The 26,245-nt window shown below is 38.3% G+C and overlaps 1 protein-coding gene across 2 annotated transcripts in view; it reads right to left on the reverse strand.

Moving 5' to 3' along the window:
* Positions 1-2,427: 2,427 nt before the first annotated feature.
* Positions 2,428-26,245, reverse strand: part of UVSSA (UV stimulated scaffold protein A) — a 53,973-nt gene continuing 30,155 nt past the window's right edge. Inside the window, exons 7-12 of one of the 2 annotated variants that reach the window (XM_035547411.2) lie at positions 19,115-19,295; positions 17,670-17,822; positions 14,527-14,710; positions 13,577-13,688; positions 8,516-8,699; positions 2,428-4,288 (exon numbers count right to left, since the gene is read on the reverse strand). In XM_035547411.2, the coding sequence (XP_035403304.1) occupies positions 4,195-4,288; positions 8,516-8,699; positions 13,577-13,688; positions 14,527-14,710; positions 17,670-17,822; positions 19,115-19,295 (908 nt within the window). In that variant the 3' untranslated portion in view covers positions 2,428-4,194. The remainder of the gene's footprint in view (positions 4,289-8,515; positions 8,700-13,576; positions 13,689-14,526; positions 14,711-17,669; positions 17,823-19,114; positions 19,296-26,245) is intronic. The other variant, XM_035547412.2, reaches the window with a different exon arrangement.

Below are 26,245 nucleotides of genomic sequence, written 5' to 3' on the forward strand. Positions count from 1 at the left end.
CCTGGCTCACCTCTCCCTGATGCCTAGAGCCTCTGTTCTGTCTTTTCTTCCTCAGTGTGTTACGGACTGGACATTGTTGTGTGCTCTTTGTGCTGTTGAGTTTTCTTTGGGCAGCACTTGGTGCAGGACTCTCCTTCCTGTTTCCAGACATACATTCAAATGTTATTTTCTCCCAGGAGCAGGATATTTTTTTGTTTTATTTAAATGTAGCCATCCCAGTACGTACTAAGAGAAATTATTTTCCAGTAGTTGCCAGAGTAATGCCTTTTTCTCGGGGCTGGTGTCCAGCAGGTCCTCAGGACTGATCTTCTAGCTGGTAACAACAATTTTTATGAACAAACTCCAAGCTCTTGCCTGAATCTGTGAAGCTCAGCAATGTTTTTCATGGTAGATGCTCAGGGAATGAGAATGAGGTTCCAGTCCTCCCTTGCCCCACTCTGGGGACTGTAGTCTAGAAGGCTATTCTTGCCTCATCTAGTCTCCTACACAAAGTATTTTTATGTCCACTGTGGTTGAGTTTCAGGTCCCCCACCCCAGAAAAACAAGTGATGAGAATTGTTTCCTTCTAGTTTCTTTGCTAGTTTAGTTGCCTGTGGCTTGGGTTGTCTCCCACGGTAGGATATGTGACCGTTAAACCTTCTAGGCTGAGAAGGGACCTGGAACTTCACCTTCCTTGTTTGTGTGCTCCAGCACTGTAGCCATTAAGGGCACTAGGATTCCCACTGCCTCTTTAAAAACAGTTGACTTTTAAACACAGGCCATGCATTTGGTTAGTGTTAGATGTGCTGTGAAAATACATGTCAGATCAAACCACCTTAAGGGCTCATACTTTTTTTTCCCCTTTCCTCCTGGGTCTTATTAGGCTTAAGCGGGAAAGTCTTTCTTTCATAAATAAGAAGTCTTTTAAAGAACACTTCTAAGAGTTTTTAAGGGTTATAATTTTCCAGTAGAAATCTTCAACCAGACCTGGATTGCTAACATGCCTAAAGTATGTTTAGAGATAATAAAATTGCAAGGAATCATGTAAGAGATGAATATGAATATCTTCTATCAGTAACTTAAGAGCAATCCTTCAGCACATGCCTTCTAATTCAGAAGCTCTGTGTGAGCACGTGCTCTGTTCACAGACCTCATACCAGGCTTGTTCATGTCACTATGCACTCACTACGTGCTATGTATCAGAGAGCCAGACCCTTCATTCCAACCTTAAACAGCACTAAATTTAAGTATGCTATACAGTTTCTTCCCTGCAAGTTTTTACTTCCCAGATGCAATCGTGCTCTAGTAGGAAAAACTGGAGAAGCCTTTGTTCTCTGTTCTTGTTTTTACCACTGAAACAGCACCCTTAGAAAAGGATGTCTCAGATGTATCAGCATAGTTCACTCCAGCTCAGAGCTACTGTGTCCTTTTAGAAATATAGAAGATTCAACCAGAAGACTCTACAGCTATTCATCTTAACACCCAGATAACACAAACTGAGGGTCAAATCGACCAAGGTGTTTAGGTACCTGAAAATCCTATTAAGTATAGGAGTATGTTATGGTACATTGCAAAGGTATTTGAGTGAGTTATGACAACAAAAATAAACACCAGAGATTATGTAAATGACAACTTTTTTTTTTTCCCCAGCACTTACAGGACAGGAATAGGGAGGTTTCCAGTAGAAAAGTCAGACAGTTAACTAAGATGTTTGAAAAGGTGTTGAGCTCAGAATCATGAAACCTGAAATTTGAGTTGTTGTGATGCACAAAGAGGTCTGATACCTCTAAAAGGAGGATTCATTCCTTTTAAACCTGAAAGGATTTCTGCTTAATGAAGGTGTAGAGGATAATTGGTGATAGATGTTGTTCTAAGAATTTTTCTCCATCAGAGCTACAGTTAGCTAGCTCAAGTCTGTTGCTGGGAAACCTTAATTCTGCAAGTTGCCTTTTTGCATGAGGCAATCTACAAAAATGTATGTGCGCCTTAATTAAGGAAGGTGGGAAGTGAGGAAATATGCAGCTGACCTAATAGGATCAGGTTTAACTGTTGCCTCTGATACTTGGGTCCAGATAAGAAGTTTCAGTTGATAACTATAGAACTGATAAGACTCTGAGAATGATAATTCTAGAACTGATGTGACTCTGAGTAGCATCATAATTACTTAAGCATACTACTTTCTCTCAGATTTCTATAATTTCCTTTTCCAATCTTATTTTTTTTTTAAACTAAAAACCCAAAATGGGAAAATCTGAGGTGCAGTGAAGTACACCTGTTTGCTGGAAGCTTTATAGTGCTGACACCTCATGCCCACAGCAAAGAAGGGATAAGTGTCACTGCACCATACAAATTCCTCTTTTTACAGGGAGGAGCTAAAACATACCTTACAAATTAACACCTTCAGTCTGTGCAGGCTCAAAAATATCAACAGTGTATAACTGTTGTTGTGACTATCACAAATCTTCATTTCCAGATTCATTTGGACTGTTCTGTAATATCAGCATCCAATGATCTATACTGCACTCAAGTGTGTCAGCTTTGCCTTTTGTGTTGTTGCTTTTTTGTTTGTTTATCTTTGCTAACAAATAAAATCAATTTAGCAGTTGTTTCAACTGACCTGGTGATGAACATGGTTTGTTGCTGTCTACACTCTCACCTGCAGCCTTCATTACCAAGTTAGCTAGACAGCTAGTAGATGTGGCTCTGATTTCCAGTGCAGTAAGTACCTTTGAAATTCCTGCTTAAACAGCTGCTAGCTATTTATTATTTGTTGTAGTTCAGGAGTATATTTCTAAATATGTATTGGAGAGGAAAATATCTTCCAAACTGTAAAGACCTGCAAGATAAATTATCAAGAGTAAATGTTAATTGTTTTCTCAGCAGTACTTGCTCAAATCAAGAGGTATTTGGCAGAGCTGTAAATTGTTTTGTCTGAGGTGGTCAGAAGCTACACTGAGGATTTTAATTCTTAGGGACTCTTGATGCATGAGGAAATATCTCAAATAGGTGAGCGACTAAGCCAGTGCTCTAGAGAATCCATTCTAATTTGTATTTTGTGTTTTACTGGAAGTTAACTTTAAAATTGAATTTCTCACACGCTACCCTCCTTGATATTCTTGATTTTCTTCACCCATAAAAGCTGTATGAGACCCACCAAGAGCACAACTGGTCAATGTTTGTTTCACTCTACTTTAGGCATGACTAGAGCCAGTAAAGCAGGTATGAGAGATCTAAGTACTCAGCCAATAAGTCACATCAGATTCAGTTGCTTGATTTCAATGTGTGTTAAACCTCTGGAGTCAGAGGAGTCTAGATGGTTGTGTTTGTATTTAGGTCCTTAGATGCACTCTTGGGGTTGAGTGCTGATACAAGCCAAGCAGTTCACTTGTGCAGTAAGCCACCCAAGTAATTTTTTAAAACTTTGTACTGCAGCTTTATTTTTTTTTTGGTATCACTTAAACCCCAGCACATACCCCATATCTCCACAACTTTTCATAATGTGCTTTCTAGATTCAGTTCTGAAAGATACTGGGAGAGCATCTTGGGAAGACAAGAGGCAGACCAGGACTAACTTCAACAGTTCAGCTTCTACACCGGTGCCACAGCTACTGAATTTGAATTAGCTCCTGGACCTGCTGGAATCACACTTTCTTCCATTTCTTATCAGAAGACATCAATTGAATGGCATCTTTTTTCATATGTATGCAAGAGGCCTTCAGAGGTACTGCAGGGGCTAGAGGGCTGCTTGATGTGGTACTCTTTCTAGAATAGTAGGCTGAGCAAGTACTCCATGGATTGCCAACTCTGGCTTAAAAAAATCTAATTGATATTGTTTCTAAGGTATCTTTCTGAAGGTATGAAAGTCAAGACAAATTACAACGCATGCTGACAAGGTATAAATTATGTGAGTCCCTTAAGAAGGCAAAAAAAAAAACACGACCATTTTATTCAGAGTATGTACAAATCATAAAATAAGTTCTATTTCATGTACATTTCAAATAATTATCAACTTGTTAAATGCAATGATACACCACTGTATCTTTGCCAAAAATTCATGTTCTTTATAAAATATATTAGAAGTTGAAAATAATTTAAAAAATAACCCCAGTAAAAATACATATAGCACCATATTTTAGTTTAAAGATGAAGGCCTGTGCTAAGGGTTTTGTGCAGCTGCAGTCTTGTTAGTCTTCTTGCCCTTTGTTCTATTACAATTTAATTCAGTGCATAGTTAAACTGGTTGGCAAACTTCTCATGCTTTCTTTGGTCCATTTGATTCATCGCTTTCACCACCCGTTTCACAGCCCCTCTGAAAGAGAAACAAAGTATTAAAACAGTTATGTTGACTCTAGGCAATCTCAGAGATCGTTTATGAATGTTGGGGGAAAAATGAACTATGATTAATCGCTATCAGGCTTCTGAACACTGCACTGATGAGGCTGAACAAATTTGTCTTGTTAATCAAATTAGCTGCAGCAATACAAATAGTTTAATTCAGCAATGATTTTATTAACATGAGTAAACAAATTAAAGTCTTTCAGTTTAATAGCTGTGCATTCCACCCTCCTAGCATTATTTCTGACAGTCACACATAACAAGTTTAATTTTTTCAAAAGCAAATAACCACTCTGTGATGAAAGAAGTGACTAAAAGCACCTAACAGGATTTTAAAGAGCCTAGCTAACACTCAGAAACCCTTACCAAATACCACCTGCAAAATTTAGAATGTTTTATATGGCAAAGGGTTGATGTTCAAGTATGACTCATTTAACAACTTCCCTTCCAGAGGTTCCTAAAAAACAGTTTCATCAGTCATATGCAGAGTAAGGCTCTCTTTTACTTACACCACCAGCATCCCCATTGCTGAGCAGCAACTGTTTAATCCGTGAGCACAACACTAGCTTAGGAAGACAGCAGAGACTGTCATACCTCTGTATGCAGAGAAATAAATCAGTGTTGCAGAATAGCTAAATGGTGTCCTTCAATTGGAAAAGCAGAAGGAGTTCCCAGTTTTAGAGGTGCAGGAAAGCAGAAGAAATGCAGCAGCAACAATCAGGAGAATGTCCTGTTGTGTGTATCTGTCCCTACAAAAACTTATGGAAAGTGATGAGTGCAGGATGCCTAAGGTATTTTCTTCACTGAACTCCAGAGTTCCATTTTTTTCAGTTATTTTGGAAGCTTCTAGCAGGTAAGATCAAACATCTGAGGCTGATAGTTGCAGGTGTGTTAAAATGTCACCCTGGTGCTGCTTTTCAAAAAGTCATTTCCCAACATGCTGTAAAGGCCTGGATATTCTGCCAGTCTGGGAAGTATAGCAGCTAAAGGCTTGATCTGAGGGACTGTGTCCAACTTAAGAACATGGCACTCACAGATGTGTCCCTGTTCATTTCTGTACCAGAAATGCAGTCTGCAAGTCCTCTCGCACCAAGGGGATGGTTTCAAGTCTAGTGCTGTTAGGCTCTGTGTTGTCACAGTCTACCTTTTTCTGTCACTTCTGGGGATGCTACAGGGTGTCAGGTAAAATGAGGAAAAAGCATCTACCAGGTACTGTGCACTAGCCTTTTTCAGGATCAGGCCTGACACTGTTCTAGCTCTGCTCCTATGGTTACCTCTGGAAGGCAAGTTGATTTGTTATAGCTAACTGCTCCTTTTAATGGCTTCACTTTAAAAGCAATTTTGAAACATCTGAAGACAGAGGATACTTCTCAATAATGCTTCTAAATGGTGGGATTAAAGATTTTCTCAGCAGCAACTGTAATCAAAGACAGCATTCTGAAAAAAACACCTTGGAAGTGGGCTTTTTTAGCAAAATTCTGCCAATAAAGTTACCAGAGTAAAGAAAATGTGGTCATGGTTTTGCACTTCAAATATTGCCTAATTGGTAGGAGAAAAGTGAGCCTTTAGCAGTGCCGAGTGGCCTTGACACTTTCATGTCATGTAGGTTTTACATTAGCACCACTGGATTGTGCGATACTGTAAATGAAATGAGATCCCACTTTGATGATCTCTGTGCAATTTCACTTAACTGTATTGGCAGACCAGAGCCTGGGTTTATCACCTATACATTTCAAGTAATTTGGGGTTGTTATAAGGAGACAAGGTTATCATCTTGTTTAGTGCTGCAAAGCATGAAACCTATTAAAACATGACAGGTTTGATTCCCTATGCCTGGCACTAACACACACTCAAAATCATTAGCACAAAGCATAGTAAACCAAAACCAACTTTTTCAATTTATTTTGTTTAACGTGATATGAATTTCTTCTTATAATTGCATGCTTTTTTTGACTTCAGCTAGTATTGAGTAACTTGAATTTAACAGAAAACGTGTTATTTTGTAATAAAAAGCAACATGGACTTGGCTTTGTTATTGTAACCATTACACCAGAAAAAGGGAAAATAGATTTTAAATATTGTCTTAGATGTTGTTCAACTCATCTAGTATGCTTAGGGAATAACTGTTACTGATTTTAACCTTTTTTTGATTTGACAACTTTCCACTGCTTACTTGGCTTTAAATAATACTTTTTTAACATGTGAAACTTTTTAAGTAATTGTAGCTGCTTCTTGTAGGATAAAGACCAGAGCATGCTTGGACAAATTTGTTGCAGCCACACCTAACCAAGACTAGATATAAGAAATGACATAACGGAGCGGACATATAGCGCTACATATGTTCTAACATCCATTCAGCCTGGGGGGACTGTAAAATCCCACTTGCATCTGAGCTAGGTTTTTTGCTTTAAAGTTCTCATATATGTCTACGTAAGTTCCAGGCAGCCCTTTGTCTGAAATGTCTAAATGCCAGTGAGTGTCCATCAGGATGGCATGAGAATGTTTTCTAGAAGTAAATTCTGTTTCAGAAAGGAGAAGAAAAGTAGTAATTTCATCTGTAGAGTCATAAAAAATAAGTGAACAGGTTTCTACAATGCCCCTATTTACTGCAGTTACTCAAGCTATCTGCATAAACTAATAGTCCCCAAACAGCAGTGGCATGAGGCATTTTAGCAATGTAGGTTCACATCTTGTACCACTGTAGATTTTGGGGTAGAGAGCTGGCTGACAACTTTGGGAATTTTAAAACTTACTTAAGCTTTAAAACTTCTGGAACTTAAACATCACATTCACAAGCCTACTATGAGAGAGGCAGGTATGCTGCAGACCACTTTGGTGCCATGTTTGCAGTAGCAACCCTGTGATACTTTACTTTTCTGTAATATTCTTGCTTCATCAGAACCCCATTACTAACAAACAATCTGGAGTTTCAGAACTCTGTTTACCTTGAGCTAGAAAGTTGTGTGACTATCGAGGTGAAATTGTGAGAATGTTCAATCAGTGACCTGAATAATCAATTCATTAAACTGCTATCTCAGAGAAGCCAAGCTTTCTTACAAATAAGTAGCTATTGGTTACATTTTTTTAAAAGTAAAGGTAAGGGTGCATAAATGATCTTGGGTGCATTCATGTTTAGACTTCAATATGTGGAAGTTATTCATTATTTTAGGATCTTAACACTTCTGAGGGTTGCTGCTTTGCAACCCAAATAGTTTGCTCTCTGGCTAAATGTAGGCCTGGAGCTATTCTTTGCACATGTGCTAGGAGGAAAGGGAGAAATATAGGAACAGCACCATCCCGAGAACAACACCATATCTGCATGTCTCTGGTACAGGGAGTATTCATCTCCAAACTCTTCCACTGAAAAGAGATGTGCAGCAGGTTCCACTCCCTGACATTAACAGCGGATGGCAAAGGTTAAGTGAACACGAAGCATAATACAAGGATCCAAATATTCTTCTGAACACATTCAATGCATTCTCAGTAAAGGAGAAGAAAATGCAATGGCAGTGTCTGAGTAATACATAAAAAGAATCGCCGTGTATATTGGAGAGTGGTGCATCACACCTGGCTACAAGTTTAGTATATACAAGAGTGAGAAAAAATACACAGGAGCAAAGAAGCCCAGGTTGCAGTAAGAAGTTTGGGAAGGTCTCTGAACATACACCAGAGGCTTGAGGGCAACTGCCAAGCTACTGGTACATGTCAAAATGCTGAGGGTTTTTGACAGATGCTTTTGTTAAAGTACTGCTCAGGACAGCCTACTGTGGGCTTTCAAAAGGTAAAAAAAAAAAACACTTCAATTTTACTTTATCAACACTACTACAGTGCATGTTTGGTGCCACAAGTTGTGTCACTCTGAACGCTTCAACTTCTCTTCAGATCCAGTATTTTTTGCATACACACAGTAGCATCCATCTGGTTAACAAATGATCATCCAAAAGAAGCCCCTACAGCAACTACAGATTTAAAAAAAATAGGAATTTTTTTCTGAATTAGCTGCAAATCAACTTCTAAGAAATAACCACGGTCATCGGTACCTGCTACTCTCTGCCCTCCAGAGACATGAAAGGCATTTGTGCTCTGCCATTGGCCAAGGAAGCTATTTGTGTTAAGTGCATGTTAATGTAGAAAGGGAAAACACTGCTGAAACAAAGAGAAACAACAATTTAGCAGACTTTAGAAAACTTAAGTATCTTACTTATTGAAGACTTTCTTCTCAAGCCGTGAACGAGAAGTGTTGGCCTGCTGCTTCAGGTCTGTCAGATTTGGGTATTTCTTCCTCTTCCCTTTCTTTTTCCCTCCTTTCCCGTCATTTTTAGAGGAACCGAGATCCACTCCCGTAGCTGCTTCAACTTCTCTCATGAATTCTGGGTCTCGCCACTCTGTTTAAAAGAAAAAAAATACACACTTTGGAACTTCAAAACCAAGTAGAACTTGCAGTCTCCTAAGGTAACAACAGTTCTTGCCACCACTAGGCAAGGGCAGAGTCAGTGTGCTGTAAGTTGCATACACAAAAAAAAGCCCTGCCAGGCTGGGATTGGTATCTATTAGCTGCTGTAGACAAAACTGGTCTGTGTAAAGGTTTAAGTTTTTACAGCAGCACAGTAGCAAAATTTCCAGGAAGCTAATCCATGCATGACATAAACACAGTGATCATCAGTTAGAAACTGAGCAAAGTGCCAACAAAGTACCTGAGGTACTTACGTCCAGAAATAAATTCTGACTAAGCTTAAAAATCAAAAATACGGAATTTGTCAATTTTAGAGTAGAGTGGGGTGATGATATTGTAACATTTCTTTATCTGATATTTTAAAAGCATTCTTGAATATGACAAAATAACCCTGTTGCCATGAGCCCAATTTATATCTGAAAAAAATCTTTCTTCCAAAATATTCCACACTTCATCAGCTTAATTGTCTAAATCAAGTTTTTTTTCTCTTGACAATAGCACAAGCAAATTTCTCTCTTCACAAACTTGTTTTACGGTTTTATCAAATTCTCAATGCTTCAGAATCCAACCACCCACTGCGAGTGAAGTCTGATCGCAGTTGCCACCATGGGAATAAGCATAAATGATTTAGACTGTAATTTCAAGGAAGCAGTCATCTTTCATCATTAGCATTGTGTCTTGCACACCAGAACAAGAATGAAAAATAATAGCAGTAAGTAAAAAATGTAGCTAAAGGACAGATATCTTCAAGTACAAAAATTGACCTATGCAAACTTATGAAAATGGTGCCACATTTTAAACATTTTGAGCATATGGTTTGAGAGTAACGTTGTCCAAATTCAGCGTCAATGTCAGAATTCCTCCTTTTAATAACCACTAATTGCCAATCATTTGTCACAGAGGTTCACGTATGTCAGCCTGACTTTGCTGCCTGCAGAAACTGCAACGCCAAACTTCTTCTCTTATTTAACATCTATGCAGATACAGGAGAATATGCAGTGTTAAATGACAATACAACTTCACTTCTGCACCACGATGGTCAGTGAGCACGACAAATATCGGTAACACCATTTCAGGAAGGTCAGAGGCACTTAAGAACACGGTGTTTAGGAATCCCAGAGCAATTTTCCCAAGGAACGGTTGGATCTAACCTACTAGTATGATATGCGAAAGCAAGGACAGATTAAAATCCTACATAGACAAAAAACTGAGGAAAATGGAGCTATGTAGGAGCTGAGCAGGAGAAGCATGGAGGGAGAAAATAGAGCACATATACTTGATAGATCATAAGACTTCAAGAGGTGGGTTCTTTTGGTGTCTTTTTTTTTTTTTTTTTGAGGTAAAGGAATACAGAACAGCACAATTCAGATACAGGAACGATTAATCCAAGATTAAGGAAAACCGTCTAAACAGTTTATCTCCCAGTAATAAGAAGGCGTCACAGTTTAGGAACCCAGTGAATGGAGCAATTGTTTAAACACAACGAAAAAATGCCGGCATCCAGTAGAGATGAAATGAGCATTTGAGTAAAATGAAGGAGCAATTTAAAAGCCTTTGAGAAAAATCAATAGAATGCCAGGGAAGAGCAGCCTTTTTGAGCATTGATGGGCCCCTAAAGCTCTTCATACATTGTTACTGAGTTTAGCAGCAGGGAAAAGAAAATTACACAGTTTGCAAGGGTAGGCGGGAATCAATACTGTAGTTAGTAAAGAGATGCTATTTCACATCTGACTGGCCAGCGGCCTGCCTTCACCAGCCTGTCCTGATACCTGTTTGTTAACAAGTCACTAAGGGCTGAAAAACCAGATACTCTTCAGGGTTGACACAAAAAATAGGCACTTAATTTGCTCCTGTGTGCGAACTATTGGAAAAGGATGAACAGTGCAGATTAGCAGGTCAGCTTAATCCCTTATGATTCATTGTTTCAGGACCAAAGAGCCCAAAGCACCACTTTGTGGACATTAGCTAGAATTCAAAATTTTATATACTAAGTTGAAAAATGCTTCATGCTATCAATGACAGTGTTATCAAAACACAAGGCCTTATCACACGAACTGTGTTACTTCTACATAATTGTTTTCCTCTTCAACCATGTAAGGACGAAATTAACCTACTGTCCAATAGGAAAAAGACGTAGCAAGAATGTTTGTGGAATTTAATTATGCAACTGATCTCCCAGTTTTAATGTTTGGCATTTTTCAAGCTGTCATCATTAGCAAATGATGTTTTCAATCATATGATCAAAGCACTTACTGTGGTTCTCTACTTGTACATTTTCCACAGCAGCACTTTCTTCAAGTCTAAGCTAAAAAAAAAAAGAAACAACAAAAAAAAACCCTCCCTCCGCTCCCCAAACCACAAGCCCAAACCAACCAAACAAAAAACCCTTTGAAAAGGTTAGTGAAAATATTATAATATATATATAAAAATACGAGGCAAAGGAAGAAAAGAAAGAAACAAAAAGCAGTGGATAAAAGTATTCAGTGACATCTGGTGTATATACGGCTTTAGAAACCTTGAAGGTTTTGTCCAATAAATTAAGTGCTGTAGCCTGCTCAGTATCTCCCCAGACAGCCAGGATGGACCTTTGTGTGACATCTCAGCTTAACAACAGCACTCAATAATGCAACACAGCAATGTCAACACTGGTTTGGGACTAACACACACATCCTTGTGGGCCAGAGGTGAGAAGCCTCTAACAACACCGTGCTGACACTGTAATAAAAATAAGTATTATGTCTAGCCTCAAGCAATGGCAATTTCACAGAATAGATAAAAAAATCAATATTTTTCAGTGCAAGTGATTTTTATACCAAAGTATTAGTTTCCAGTTTGAAACTAGTCCCTCAAGAACACCTCGTAGCTTAATTTGGTGGTTTTAGTTTGTCATAACTGAGTTGGGAACTTTCCTTTTTAGCACAACATCCCCAACCCTGGCCTGCCTCCACTGTTCAACATTTCCTATATTTCCATTTCCACTGTTGGCTGGAAGCCAGCTTAGAGCACTTCTCTCTACTTGGAAAAGGATGGAAACTGCTTGTGAACGCGGCACTTCTTGACCCATGCGGACACCGAAAGGTGTTCAGTGACTGCTGCTTTCACGGGGCGCTGGTAATGCCCAAGCACAGTCACTTGAATCTGTATCACAGGAAACTGGTTGGATCAACTGTATGTTTAAATGCACCTTTATTCATCACTGACCTTTTTGGATAACGGATCAATTACTGTTCTTTAGGCTCGGAAGAGGATTTGTGAAAAACTCAGAAGCCTCACTCAGAATATACAGAACTATGAAACTGGTGAGAAGTCAGCCTGAGCTTAAGAAAGAAATAACCAACTCTCTTCTTAAGGGGCCATACTGCAAGGTATTAAAATGATAAAGCCTAAGGGTAAGTTTAATTGGAATGCAGAATACTCACCTAGACAAAACTAACACCTGCTGGGGGAAGGCAGAGTAAATAAAACCTCTGAAAACAAATCTGTTCCCTCCAGTTATGTACTATGTCTTGCTGGATAGATCCCTCTCTCCCATCTTCCTTTGTAGTGCATCAACTTCCTTTTGCTTCCTTCCTCATATCCTCTTGGGGATCTATGAAAATCTACCTTCTGTCTATTGCTAATGAGGTTTAGTTGTACCACTGAAAAAAAAAAGTCCCTTAGTCTCCTTGGAAGTCTTCCTGCCCGTGTATTCATTGGTTGCTGCCCTTCTCACTGCCTGCATTGCTTACCTAACAGTCCAGAGCTTTATCTCACCTAAAAATGATACAATAATCTTGGGGAATGACAGGGCTTCACTCCACAGCATTCTTCCTGAACGCAGTAGCCAGAACACAAGGATCAGACTAAATCATTAGCTTTGTAGGCCATCCCCATTGTTTAAGAACAAAACAGAATATTGTGCATTAAACAGTAAACAATTAAATAGCACAGGTTCTTTTGCTGCCTTCCTCAAGCCCATTCCAAATACCGGGTCTGCTACCAGACTAGACAAAATGCCAATAGAGTTCTAGGTGAGCACTTCCCTAAGTCTGAGTATTTTGTAGCACAGCACAGAAAGAAAGCATAATGACAAGAATTCTCCTTCTAAAATATACGTAAGTACAAATGAGAAGATACAAGAAAAACAAGTGCCTGCATTGTGACAACATTCTGCCAATATTTGGAGTAGTCCTAATAATATTAAAATTTCATCACATAAACTACAACTGTTAGGGACCAGCGAGGTTAGACAACATATTTTGCCAAGGTGTGGGAATAGTTACAGTCAAGCATCTCCCAGGAAATAGGCTTAATTGTCTTCAATATACATGTTCCTTGTGATAAAGAAAATAATTGGTCTGCCTGAGAAGTGTTAGGAACATTATGAGAACTACTGAAAATAAAGAACAAACGCAAAAGGTAACCTTACTCTGTGTATACATTCATCCATACTTATGAGATAAGCAAGAATCATTGCAAATGATCTGCAAATTAAAATCAACAGGAATTTAAATGAGAGAATGGGGCTAGGAGCAAAACAGAAATATGATCCAGTTCTGTGGCTCTTAACCTGTGCCTTCTTAACAAAAGAATCAGGTTTTCCTCCATATAATCTCTCAATTGATGTCCAACTGTGTACTGAGCTTGTAGATATCACAGATACTGTAAATGATGTAATATAAATATGTAAATACATTGTAGATAGTGTAAATATTTTATACAGTGTATGTAAGTATATGTAAAATAATCTTTGAAAAAAGCACAATATGTTTAGCTCCCACATCTATCTAATATTTTGACATTGTTTTAAGGTGCTATGGAGACACAAACCTGGCTGAGCTGCTTGCTTCTCAAACCGTATCTTTTCTTCTCTGGCTCTGTCCTCTGCATTAACAGGAATCCCAAGGTCATCCCGAGGAATTATCTTTCCATGGAAAGGGCACTGCACAAAGAAAGGGAAAAAAAATCTCTAAGCTTCTGAACGAAAAGGTGTTTACATATTATCCAGCATAGCTTGTGCCTGGAATCAAGTCATAAAACTGTACACCTGAACCCCAGTCCTCCTTAGAAGGCATCAGGATCCCATAAGCATCATATGTTGAATACATTCTGAATCTCCAAGAAACAACCTCTTTGTGATATGAATATTTGGTTTCAAGAGAACAGGTAGCACAACCTGTCATGTCTGGAACAAGGGTGCTCATCCTACATCATATTTGTTGTGTACACTACATCCTTATCACGTAACAATCCCATCTGAAGTACTTTAGTGCATTCAGATCCTTCAATCTCAGATAATGCAGGAAGAACAGAGACATTAGAACAAAGTATTTAAGCAAAGGATCTCTGCTCAGTAGAGCTCATGCTTTGAGGTTGTATAGGATTTAGCTTTCATAAAATCTAATTTGTAAATAAAATCTCTTTGCCCCCCAAACACTCAAGTTTCTAAAAACAGTTATTGTCAAATATGCTCCAAACAAGGAAATTTTTTAAGCAACCGTCACTGCTTCCCTGTGAGGTACTTAAATGTAACAGTAATAAATATAAATACCTATGAAGAATGCTTAAAATATTTTAGAGTTCTTTATATGTCTACAAATTTGTTACAGAAAGGGCGCTTCCTATATGAAACACACACCAACAGTGAACTTCTCCAGAAATAACTTTCATTCAATCCCTTGAGCCATATTTACAATGCAAAATTTATGTTTATAGGTATATTTTAATGACATCCTCTCCATACAGCACATATCCTGGAAGTTACGTTACTCAGTGCCCACCTTAATCCGATCTTGTCTTTCGCACAGACTTCCATCAGGCATGGGCGCTCGACATTTATGCTTCACTGGTTCAAACTTGCCAGCAAATGTTATATATCTAGTTTTTAACATTTCAGCTATTTCATTATTTTCCACCTCTTCCTCTACTTCACTGGGTGCCCAAAATCGATGTTCAGAAGAAAATCTGGGAGAACAATAAAAAATGTATTTGTCAATAGAAATGTTGTGCCTTTCCTGTCCAGGCTTGCTGAGCCATCCGCATCAGACACAAGTTCAGCGTATATAAAGCACATAAAGGAGCCAGCATAATCCTGTGGTAAACCTGCATGTAAAAGGAGGGGAAGCTTTATAGTAAATTAGAAAAAAAATAAAAACAAGAATCTACCACTCTTTTTTTAAGACTCCCTTTCTTTCTTAAGATTCCCTTATTGTGAAGGCAATTTAAAAAATATTACCAAAGCCTGTCTAGTGTCAATTTCTTGTTTAATCTGCTCACCTTCTACCAGTCTTAGCTCTAGCTGGTGACTTGGCATTGAGAGTCAGTTATTCAATATCCCGTTTCAGTGAATAATTTTGTAATTCTGTATTAATATTCTTCATAACAAAATACTTTTACAGTGAATCAGAGAAGATAGATCAGGGAGGAAATGGCTTGATCTTAACTTGCCTGATCTTATTCCTGGCAGCTGTACTCCCGTAGCAGCAGAGAAACAGAAGCTGAAATCAGGGCATATGGCAATATTTTGATACCCAGAAAAAGAGCAAACCCTCCGCTGAGTCTTACAGATTTTTTTTCTTCCAAGTTCTGTGGGCTGTTCTTCTGTATGGTGTTAATAACTCTGAGAAACTTATGAGGTGTTCCTCCAGGAAATTAAGCTAATCCATTGAAAATCTATTTTAAAAGTAGAGAATCTTACCTACGTTTACAGACATACATAGGCAAATAAACTCTTCGTTATTTACTGTACAGATTAGTATCATGTCAATAGATGTAGGGAATGGCAGAGAAGGGAAGAAAGGATTTCATGGTGCAATTTAAGCAATGCTTTAAAAAGGCAGATTTTTGTTTGAAAAAAAGATGTATGTGACAAGTAAAATCTTTTCATAAGAGGCATGAGTAGGGGAACAGATGAGCAGCCAGAAGCCCAACACCTCACTCCTACTCACGTAATCTACCAGCTAAAGAAAAAATCTTTGAAAAACAATCTTCCCAATAGCTGGTCTCACTATCAACATTTTAAAATCTTTCTCATACATGCTGTTGGGAAGCATAGTGTTAAATAGGTGAAGGGGAAAGACTTTTCCATTTCAGATTTTAAAAATTCGAATTCCATAGACACTCCATTGTTGTCTATTGTTGGTGGTTTCTTTTTTTTTTCTAGGCATCTCTGTGAGATAGTGTGTGTGCATATAGAAAAGTTAAAAGAGTTGGTCAATGACTATCTTAATTTTTCAATAAATAGATTTTACATCCAGGGGTCAATGCTATTGTGTGTGTACAGTTACTTAAATTATCTTTGGTTAGATTGGCATATCTGCAGTTATAGACCATAAGGTTCAGAAGTGTGCCCTCTATTTTAATGAGAAGCATAAAAATAAAACAGTACAACACAAGGCAGACAGGCAGTGAAATATGCTTCTGATTTTACTTATGGCTTGAATAACTCATCTGCAATGTAAAATAAAGCCTTACTACCTTTTTGGCATTAGCACAGACAAATGCTTCTTAAAGCCTCGCTGAAAATCATAACCAGTCTTTGAAGAGCTTACACCTCACCAGACAGAACCCAAAGCTTGGAGTATTTGTGTTAAAGCACTATTATGTATCAAATTTCACTTGTTTTCAATAATTCAAAACATACTCAGCAGTTTATACAAGTGAGTACTGGTAAAAAGTTTTCCCCTTGATCCTTTCTGCAAACACTGTCTCTTTATAGCTAAATCAAGTTGGAGTGAAATGTACCCAAACCAATCTAACTGATGGAATTGAGGGGGTATTATCTTAAAAATGCACTGGAAATCAGAAAATTAGGCTCATTTCCAAAGCGTGGAAATATACCTAGCTATTGTGAAGAAGTGAAGTGAGGAATAAAAAAGTTTTCATGACAAGGTCTTCTGCCCTGCCTTATATCATGTAACATAAGTTCCGCTGTGTCCAAATGTGGAGACGATGATGAAGTGAACCCCTTGGGTTTACACTCAAGCACCATTTCTGTGGGTTTTTTTGTTTGTTTGTTTTGCATAGCATTATTACTCCAGCCCATATAATGCTTATGGGGTTTTTATTTGATTTGTTTTAGTAAGAGAACAAACTAAGTTAAAGTAATACTGCTGAGAATATACCAGTTTGATTTGCAATTCAGCCAGCCAGTGATTTTTGCTTTATTCAAGCCAAGTATGGTACTAAGATTCTGGTGGACTTGTATGGAATCTATACACATAGGAAAGACGTTGCAACCCAACTTTCATATAAAAATGCTAGTACTAAAAACAAGCTTTAAAGACAAACTGCCAGAAACATGTTGTGATGTATACCTCCTAATCTATTCTCCCCAGCATTGCTGGAGCTTTCCCCAAACCAGCAACACTTCATCTCCAAGAAACACAGAAACTTCCCAGACAAGGATGGAAAGTTAAGAGATTGAAATGCAAATCCTGTAACTGCCACCTCCTCTTGTGTGACTAAACAAGCATATCAATTTCCTCAGTTACCACTCTGTAAAGTCAGGAAAAATACCCCCTGACACCTCCCTGGTCTTTCTCCTGCCTTGTCTGTTATTTATTTAGACTGTGAAGCCTCCAGCAGAGGGACTGTCTATCATGGACTTGCACAGTACTTTACATAATCAGGTACCGACTTAAATTGGAGTGAGTGCTGCCATACTGCAAGTAATACACAAACATGAAAAGAGCAGAAAAAATGTGCTTTGAAGCATCAAAGGATATTTAATTAGTACCACATCTTCTCAAAACAAATACCATTTTAAGGTAGAATTTCTGACTTTGTTTATGGGTCCTACAACACAAAGAAAAGAGAAAAAGTAATTATCAAAAGAAATAGCAGTCACCCCACTGCATGACCTCTGAGTAAAAGTAAATCTATGTATTTGTTTAATTTGTCTTAAAAGAAAAAGAGCATTTACTTGAGAATCTTCCCAGCGCTTGGCTGATCCTGTCCCCAGTAGTGAAGATCTAACCCAAAAGGCATGAGGGGAGCTTTAGCTCTTTCCTCTTCTAGTTTTCTTCTCTTACTGTCAGGCTCTTCCGAAGCTGCTGGCTCAGTAGATGCAGACTCGCTGGAGAAAAATGATGAACAATAGAGAACAACCACAATCACAACTTTTTCTCTGTTTACATTAGTTTTTCATACCAACATTAATATTAGCTTAGATCTAGGTCTACAACTACCTTTCCAGGGTTGTCTTTTTTTTTCCCCCCACCCCAAAGGACACAGACTGTAAAACCACACACTGTAAGTATACCACAGTGCATCACGAAGCTTAAGTGCATATTCAGATAAAGCAAGCTAAAACATACTATACCATGAATGTAGAAGACTGCAGATCTAATGAGGGCAAAAGTGCTGTACACAGGTCATACATGCTGTACTGTAACAAGAGCTACAGATCTGGTATTGCAAACCATTTTCAGAATGATCTTGCTTCTGTAAAACTCATGCCCATGTTTGCATGGCAGATGCACAGATTACAAAGTCTGTTTTTGTTGACAAAATGCCCTCTTGCAGACCTGTAATACTCATTGTGCAACAACACTGCAGAATTCATTAATTCTCAAGAAACAGTACTACTTACAGAGAATTTGGATATTCGCTAATACAGCTTCGAATGGTCTTAGTCACCTTACTGAAACATTAACTTTTTAAAAATTAAAACTCAAAATGTATACCTGGTTATTCCAAACTCTGGAGTCCTAATGAAGTAAACCCCTTTCTCTTTCTGAGATCACATTCCGGTTTGCTAGGTTTTGAGGGCTTTCCCAAAGTGTCTTCTTTCGGACAACACAGCAGTGTCTTTTTAGGAACACACCACTAAGTAGATTACTCCAGACTTATCCCCCAGAGACTCACAGATAAATGTTAAACCAGATTAGAATTTCACCAAGCTTTGAATAGGATTGACAACAAATACTTCTTTGGAATCAGCACAACATGCCTCCGAACAGCATCGATAGCATAAGTCACTAGGAACAAGAGACTGCTGAAACTACTTTCTAACTTAACACAGGATACGTTCTGTTTAGCCACAAACCAAAAAATCCCCCCAATAAATGGGGCTGGCTTTGTTGGTTAGGAGATGGGATAATGTTTTATCTTTTCATAGAGGCCACTTACACAAATCAAACCTAAATCAAGTGATTAGTAAAAGAGTCCTTAAGGGCCTACTGCAATCACTAACAAACCCCTACATTTTAGGCAGTGAATGTATATCTGAGGAAAATAAATGTAATTTTAAGATGTAAACGAGACAGCCTAAACCTTAGCTTGCCCAGTTCAGGAGTACTTTTGTGTGACTAATAAACACAAGAGCAAGAGGTTTCTACAAATCATAAGAATTAAAATGAAAATAACCTGGCATCTGGAGGTGTTAACTTTGGCAGTTTGTCTCTGATGAGTTTCAGTGTTGCAGCTGCACAAGTTGGGTCAAGTTCATCTTCATTCCCTTTCAGCTGGGCTCGGGAGCTCGCTGGAGCTGGTCCTGCTGGTCCAGTCTTCCTCACTGGTACTTTTGGGGGTGACTGAGGCTCCAGCCCTGAAAAAGAGCTCGATGTTGAGTTTTGCTTGAGGTTTGCTTCCCCTGCCCTCAACGCTTCACAGCGGGGCCAAAGCAGCTCAGAATGCCGACTACATGTAGAAAGCTGTCTTTTCAATTTGCATTAGACATCAATCCCACTCACAGACAGAGTGGTACTTCTATCTCTGAAATTTTTCTTATTTTGGAACAGAAACATACTGAGTAACTAACTGCAGCAAATCAACTTGTAAATTGTTATGACATGGTGTGACAACAAGGAGTGATATTGCTTCATCTTGGGAAGAATTGTTTTAACAATACACGTTTGCCTAAACTGTGATGATGCTTTGGAGATTCTCTGCTACCATACTCAGCCTTTACAGCTGAGACTATAAAAGCAAATATTTCTTTTTTCTTATTGTTAAGAGGCACCATTGACAATAGTTCAGTTTCAATTCTTAAATACAACCTCAAACAGAATTATCTAGGGAATGTTCTTCTTTCACAGATAGTAAAAGATACAATTTGCCAAGATAAAATATCGGAGCAGCACAATGGTATAGCCACAGGGTGCTCTGAAGAGAAAATAAATGCATGAATGACACCTGAGGAACAAGCCCACACTGCAAGGCAGTACCAGGCACAGAAGTTCAGCAGCAGCAGCTCAGTGGGGGGGCAACTTAATTAATTTATACAGCTCGATTAGACCATCAGCATGGACTGTAGTGATGCAATTAGATAGACCAAGCAGTCAGACAGCACATGCCTCTACTGGCTGAGCTAGAGAAGCAACTCCATTAGCTGGCAGTAGTTACAAGAACTTTTCAGCCAACGACAGCTAAAACGGGAGAGACGTGATCCCTCACGCTAACATAATAGCATTTTATCCTTCAGAAAGATTTGAAAAGAAAGAATTGGTTGAAACGCCACCCACCCAAAAAATATCAACAAAAAAAAGTCACAATTTCACATGACTAAAATTTTCAGCAAACATTCTCAGCTTTCTTACAAAAAGCAACCTGCATTTACCCGACATGTTTTAGCTGTTATTAAATTGGGATTTTCCTTCCATCTCTTGCCCAATTCTAGACAATCCTGAAGCAAGTGAGTCCCCCAACCCTGAAGCCGTATCCTGAAGTATTCTTGCTTGGATAGTTTTTTGGTTTTTTTTTAATCATTAATTATATCACAAGCTATCAACTAGAAAAGTTGATGTGGTATCTGTGACCTGACCACTAAGTGACAAACATTTGTTTTTTTTTTTTAATCATTAATTATATCACAAGCTATCAACTAGAAAAGTTGATGTGGTATCTGTGACCTGACCACTAAGTGACAAACCGCAGGACCAGCAGTGGCAGGCAGCTTTGGTGCAAAAATATTTGCAAAGATAAAATTAGATCAACATGATTTTATAGAGACCATATAGGCTTACATCAAAATTTGTCAGAGAAGATATCTAAGGTCTATTGCATGCTGTCTTTCCCTTCTTTGTTATCTACAATAACAAAGTTCCCATTGAGTGTACTCCGTACCTTATGTAATAGTCAGTAACTAAGCATTTCATAATTAAAGACTAAATCATATACATTTAAAACATAGAAAGCTTTTGAGGACAAGTAGAAATTTGAACATCTGCATAACGCAGGCACCTGCGGCAAATTCTGTTCTGCAAGTGGAAACCACGAGACAAAAGTCTTCAATGAGCCTCAAGTGTGACAACAGAGCACAGGGTCAAATTGTCCTTTATGTCCTGGGCAAGCCTCCCAGGCTGACACACACCGTCTGCACCCACACTGGGAGCTCTTACAATGCAAGCAGTGCATCCACACTACCCCCACACAGGACATCTACCTTGCCAGCCCTGACCCCCCTCTTTCCACCTTACAAGGTCTTCCAATCCTGATTCACGTGCACCATCCTGACCTGGATTCATCTGCACCACACGTTCCCTGTAACCTATGGGGTGCAACCAGGCAGAAGGCATTGCCTGACTCTGGCTACAGGTTACACTGGTGAGCTGGTGACCTTATAGATCTGCCCCCTAGGTACATATGGGCCTACACTTTCCAAGCACCTAAATCAGGAGGCGAGTCCTTGTGCAGGGAATGACATCTCCTCCGCTCCCAAGGCTCCAAGCTCAGGGCAAAGGAGGAAGCCTTGTCAGCTCCCTGATTAACCCAGCTCTTGCACATCCTCTCTCTGAAGGGACTACAATTCCAATCCAAACTCCACAAAGCTGAAGCCCCTAATAAAGAGAGGGTAAAGAGAAGAAGACATCCAACTGGATCTGGCTTGTGTGTATGTGTGGCCTTTCAATTTTGCTATATACAGTCACTTCAGTCATTCCCAGATCTTCTGAATACAACTGATCCCACAAAGAAGACAGACACAGAACACTCTCAAGGCTGAGGACTCTTCTAAGATCACTGGAGAACAAACGTCTCTCTCTAGTATGGTTTATGCTAGTCACAGCAAAGGAAAATGTTTTAAGAACAGGTGATGCAGGGCAGAGGTCAGTAACAGCAACTGTGGCAGACGGCTTACCTTTCCTTTCACAAGAGAAAGAAGCAAGCAGGACTCAGAAGAGGATAAAAGAGCACTAGCCATCAGCAGTCAATAAGCACTCACGGAGAATCTCTTACTTAGCCATACCCACATCATCTTCTCTAATGAAAGTGAGAACATGTCACATTCACCTTGTTGTCTAACTTTGATTCCTAAAGTCAATAAGGCTTTAAAGAACATTGTTGTTTTTTTAAAAGAATCATTTATAAGAGTAACCGATACATTAGAAAACAGTCTCAAAATTAGCAGAAGGACCAGTAATAACAGAAATTATAATTAAGCATAACAGGATGGAACTAAGCAGAGGAATATCTAGGATAAACAGCAAAAGAAATGATCTCATGTCATTTATTCAGCTGTGGACTTGCCATTCAAGAGGTATAATGTGCCTCCACAAAAGTGTTTTTAACAGTAGTTAATATTTCACTGAAGGGAATAATTCTGAATTTATCTATCTGGTAAGCAGGAAGGACAGGACTACACCTCAGCTTCATTGCCTAGAAAGGGAAGAAGCCCTTCTAAGGTGCTTTGTATCAAAGCGAAACAGAATTACCCTGAAATATTTTGTTATAAACTCTTAAAGCACCAGGATTTAGATGAGCAAACTTTCTTTTATGTTAGAAACAGTTACAAGCAAACAGAGCCTTTGGCATCAACAAGGTTAGCTGAGAAAAATGTGACGGACAGTACCTGTAATGCTTAGACTGTATTTGCATATTAAACATTTAGCATTTAAATGTTCTTTTTGTTCATCTTTTTCTTTAAGGACAAGAATACCTTTCTGAAAAGAGCTGTTCAAAGCAAATGTTTTGAGAGCACTTGCGTGTGTACCTTTTGCAAATTGCCTTTAAATCAAAAAGAAAAAAACAGGTATGCATCTCTCACCACACCTGTATTGCTCCTTCAGAGAGAATATGTGCATATGCGTCAAAAGTTCTCAGAAAATCCTCGTTTTATTCAAAAAATTTTCTACGATGCTTACGGAAAGCATGATTGCTCGTACACTACACTGATTTTGTTTGGGGGGAGAGAGGAGGAGCACAGCAGAGACAAGCACTCAGCAACACACAGAAACGAGATAAATGGACAATGTGACATTTAGATAGATAAAATCACATTCAGAAGATCAATACAGGAATTCTTAAGAGTTACAAGAAAAACTATTTTTTGCATTGATTTCTTATTTCAAACCATTAACAGAAAAATGGCTAAAAGTAAATACCTTGCTACATCACCTCTACTGTGTGTGTGGTTTTTTTTAAGTCTCTGTTTATAAAATTAGTTCTTGCTAACCAGATAAAGAGTCACCGTGCAGACACCGGTATCTGAATGGTATCCAATGTCAGGGTGGGTTTTGTTTTGAAGACACAGGTGGGATTAAGTGTAGTTTTCAAAGTAGAATTCCTCTTAAGATTTCTGCTGCTCTGTGTATTTTCTTTAATGCAAGTACAGTACCTAGGTTCAAATTGTTCCAATAGCAGCTGTTAGAAAGAATCATAAAAATGTTCAAATCCCCTTTTTTGTTTAAATTGACCAAATGGCACCTATTTGCCTGAAGCAATAAAGTAGACCGTGTTCACAAGACAAATCAATAGAAGGAAAGAGAGAGGCTGGGGTTTCAGCTGAAGTTAGGCTGCTGAATGCTGACATTATTGATTTTAGCTAGTTCAGCTGGCCTTGTAATTAAAATGTAAATTTGAGAAAGAGATTATGTCCTGACAGAAACGGTGGGATTAGGGGGAGATAAAAGCCCCTCAGTGAAAATTCAGAGAAAGAGCGAGCACAGGTTTCCTCAGCTGTGTGGATTTAGACGAAATCTAGCTACTTCAGATTCACTTAAGTTTAATTGAAAAAATGGAGATAGAATATAAACAAGTACTACTGACTTCAACTTTCCTTAAAAATACAGTAATTTCTGCTTCCCATTCGTTGAATCTTAGTCAAGCTGAATGTATGTGATTTGTATTAGTACAGACAACTCCAAAACTGTCAAGAAAATCTAGCAGTTGAGGTAAAATATTTATGCACTTACTCTCTACTGTGCTCACAGTGAAAAAATCAGAATGTATTTTATTCAGGAGCCACAATAAGCTTTCCTGTTAAGTAAGCAGAACTTTGCAAAGCTTACTTTACATGGACTTACAGACCAGAGAATTTAAGGCAACATCTGGGGCAGAGCTTCTGAACAGCTTCAGTGTTTCAGGCCAGTTTTGCTATCTCTCGCCAAGCACAACTGTGTGTGTGAACACAATTATCGTAGGTGATCAGGTGGTAGGAAGATTGCATTATCTCTGGTTCTGCTACTCATACGGGATGAAACTTTGAATTACATAAGTCATCCCTGACGGATAGCTGATCGTTATGAAACCATTACAAATTAAAGGAATATTCAGTTGTTTTTTTAATTGGGAGAATGAGAAATTTCTTACTTCTAGATGCTATAAGCGAACTCTAAGAAGTCTTCATACAGGGATAAACAGGTTACAACATTTATCATTTTTTTGGGGTAGAAAACTTCCTCCTTAGTTTTAAAATTGAGTAACAGATACAGTTTCTTATCTTACCCTTGAATGCCACTAATCAAACTGCTGCCTACTGCTGCTGTGGGAGGATGCTGAAATGCCAGAAGTGGTTTCAGCAGAAGTCTCACAACACAGGGAAGCCGTGCACACAACCCAAGGCAACTTATCGCATGGTCAGCTGCACATTACTGTTTCTACATAAATTACACTGCTTTCAAAAAGTTGTCAAGACTTCATAATCTACGATTTTAAACAACCAAAAGAAATGCCCACAGCTGCCTTTTAATGCATGCACAATCATTTACATTTACCAAAAATTTTTTGAATTCTACTTCGGAAATTCAAATTTGGAAATTCAAATCATTCAAAGAAAAAAGGTAAGTTAGTTAACTACAAAAGTTCATTAACATTACATAAAGTGTTTAAGTAAAGTATTTAAAGTATTTGTTTAGCATTTTTTAAATTATAATTATGCTAATTTGTTATAATGATGATTGTCATTAATTAACCCTAATTTTTATGTTTTGAAATCATAGTTAAGAATCAGAATAAACCAAAGTAGCAGCATTTAGATTAAAATCTTTCTATTCCTTACACCCTGATCTTTCAGACTTCTTGCTTATCCTTTTGCAATCCCTGGCCATTGCTTACTTCCTGTGAGGTACACTAATATCACAAACAACTCAGAAGCATTATCAGCATCCTGTACAGTCATTAATTTCTAAGAACTTCAGAAGGCATCCCATATATGCTGTGTCCTGTCAGATTTCCCGTGGAACTTATTTACATAGAAGGACCTTGCTTGAAAGTGAGGAAGGGCTTGCAGAATCTACTGATCAGGATGCATCAGAAGAAACATCTACAATCAATACATGGATATAGAAGTATTTTATTGGAATGTTTTTTTCCATAAATATGCAGTTATCTTCATTTCAAATACTGCATTATAAAAGCTTTACTCAATTATCGTCCTAAATGTAGCTATATAGAATGTGTTTGCCTATATATAGATATATTCAAAATATTACTATAATGAGGTAATCTCACCAGTAAAATTGTAATTAAATACTTCTAATGTTGTAAATGCTAAGAAAAATTCAGACTATATGTCACATATTCAATTATAGCAGATCAGGACCAGGGTCCTAACGCCAGTGCTGTTATCTGTTATCTACACATCTGTGGTAAAACAATGCATGCTATTTCAATCATGTAACAACTTTGTCTGATTTATATTAAAGCACTTCTAGCAATATTAATATAAATCTTATTCTAAATAGCAGGCTCCCATCTAGGGAAAGAAACACAACTCTTATGTGAACTGCTTTTTTTAAAATTTGGGAAAGGGGATCCAAATTTCACAGATTACCAAAAGCTGAAAGTAACTAATTCTGCTTGTCCTTCCTCCTGCAAAAGCTGATTTGAATTTTTCCCATAAAAAAGTCAAGTAATACCCACAAGTCCTTGTTTAGCCTAACAGGAAAGAGCACAAAGCATTAGTAGTGATAGCATGTTTCCAAGTTTCAAATTCAGTTCCCGACAACTGTGTTCCATACACACTGAAGCCTGTTGGTTTGTCTTCCCCACGGTCCCCACTGAGCTGCTTCTCTGTGCAGAACTGTTCTCCATGTTCTTCACCTGTAGGAAGAATTCCCTCAGGAAGCTCCCAAGGTATGGAGAACAGACAAATCAAACCAGACTAAGAAGCCATCAGGCTTTTAAAGCAGAACCCATCGTTTCATTTCTTCTCATTTAAAGAAAAGCTTAAGTGTAACTTTTAATTTCTGTTTATCCATCACATGTGTGTCTACTTAGTGATTCAACAGTCAGCAGAACCTCGGCAACTTCATTCCCAGATACTAATGCCATCAAAAACAT

The sequence above is a fragment of the Cygnus atratus genome, chromosome 4, assembly GCF_013377495.2.
Source record: "Cygnus atratus isolate AKBS03 ecotype Queensland, Australia chromosome 4, CAtr_DNAZoo_HiC_assembly, whole genome shotgun sequence".
Lineage (NCBI taxonomy): Eukaryota > Metazoa > Chordata > Aves > Anseriformes > Anatidae > Cygnus > Cygnus atratus.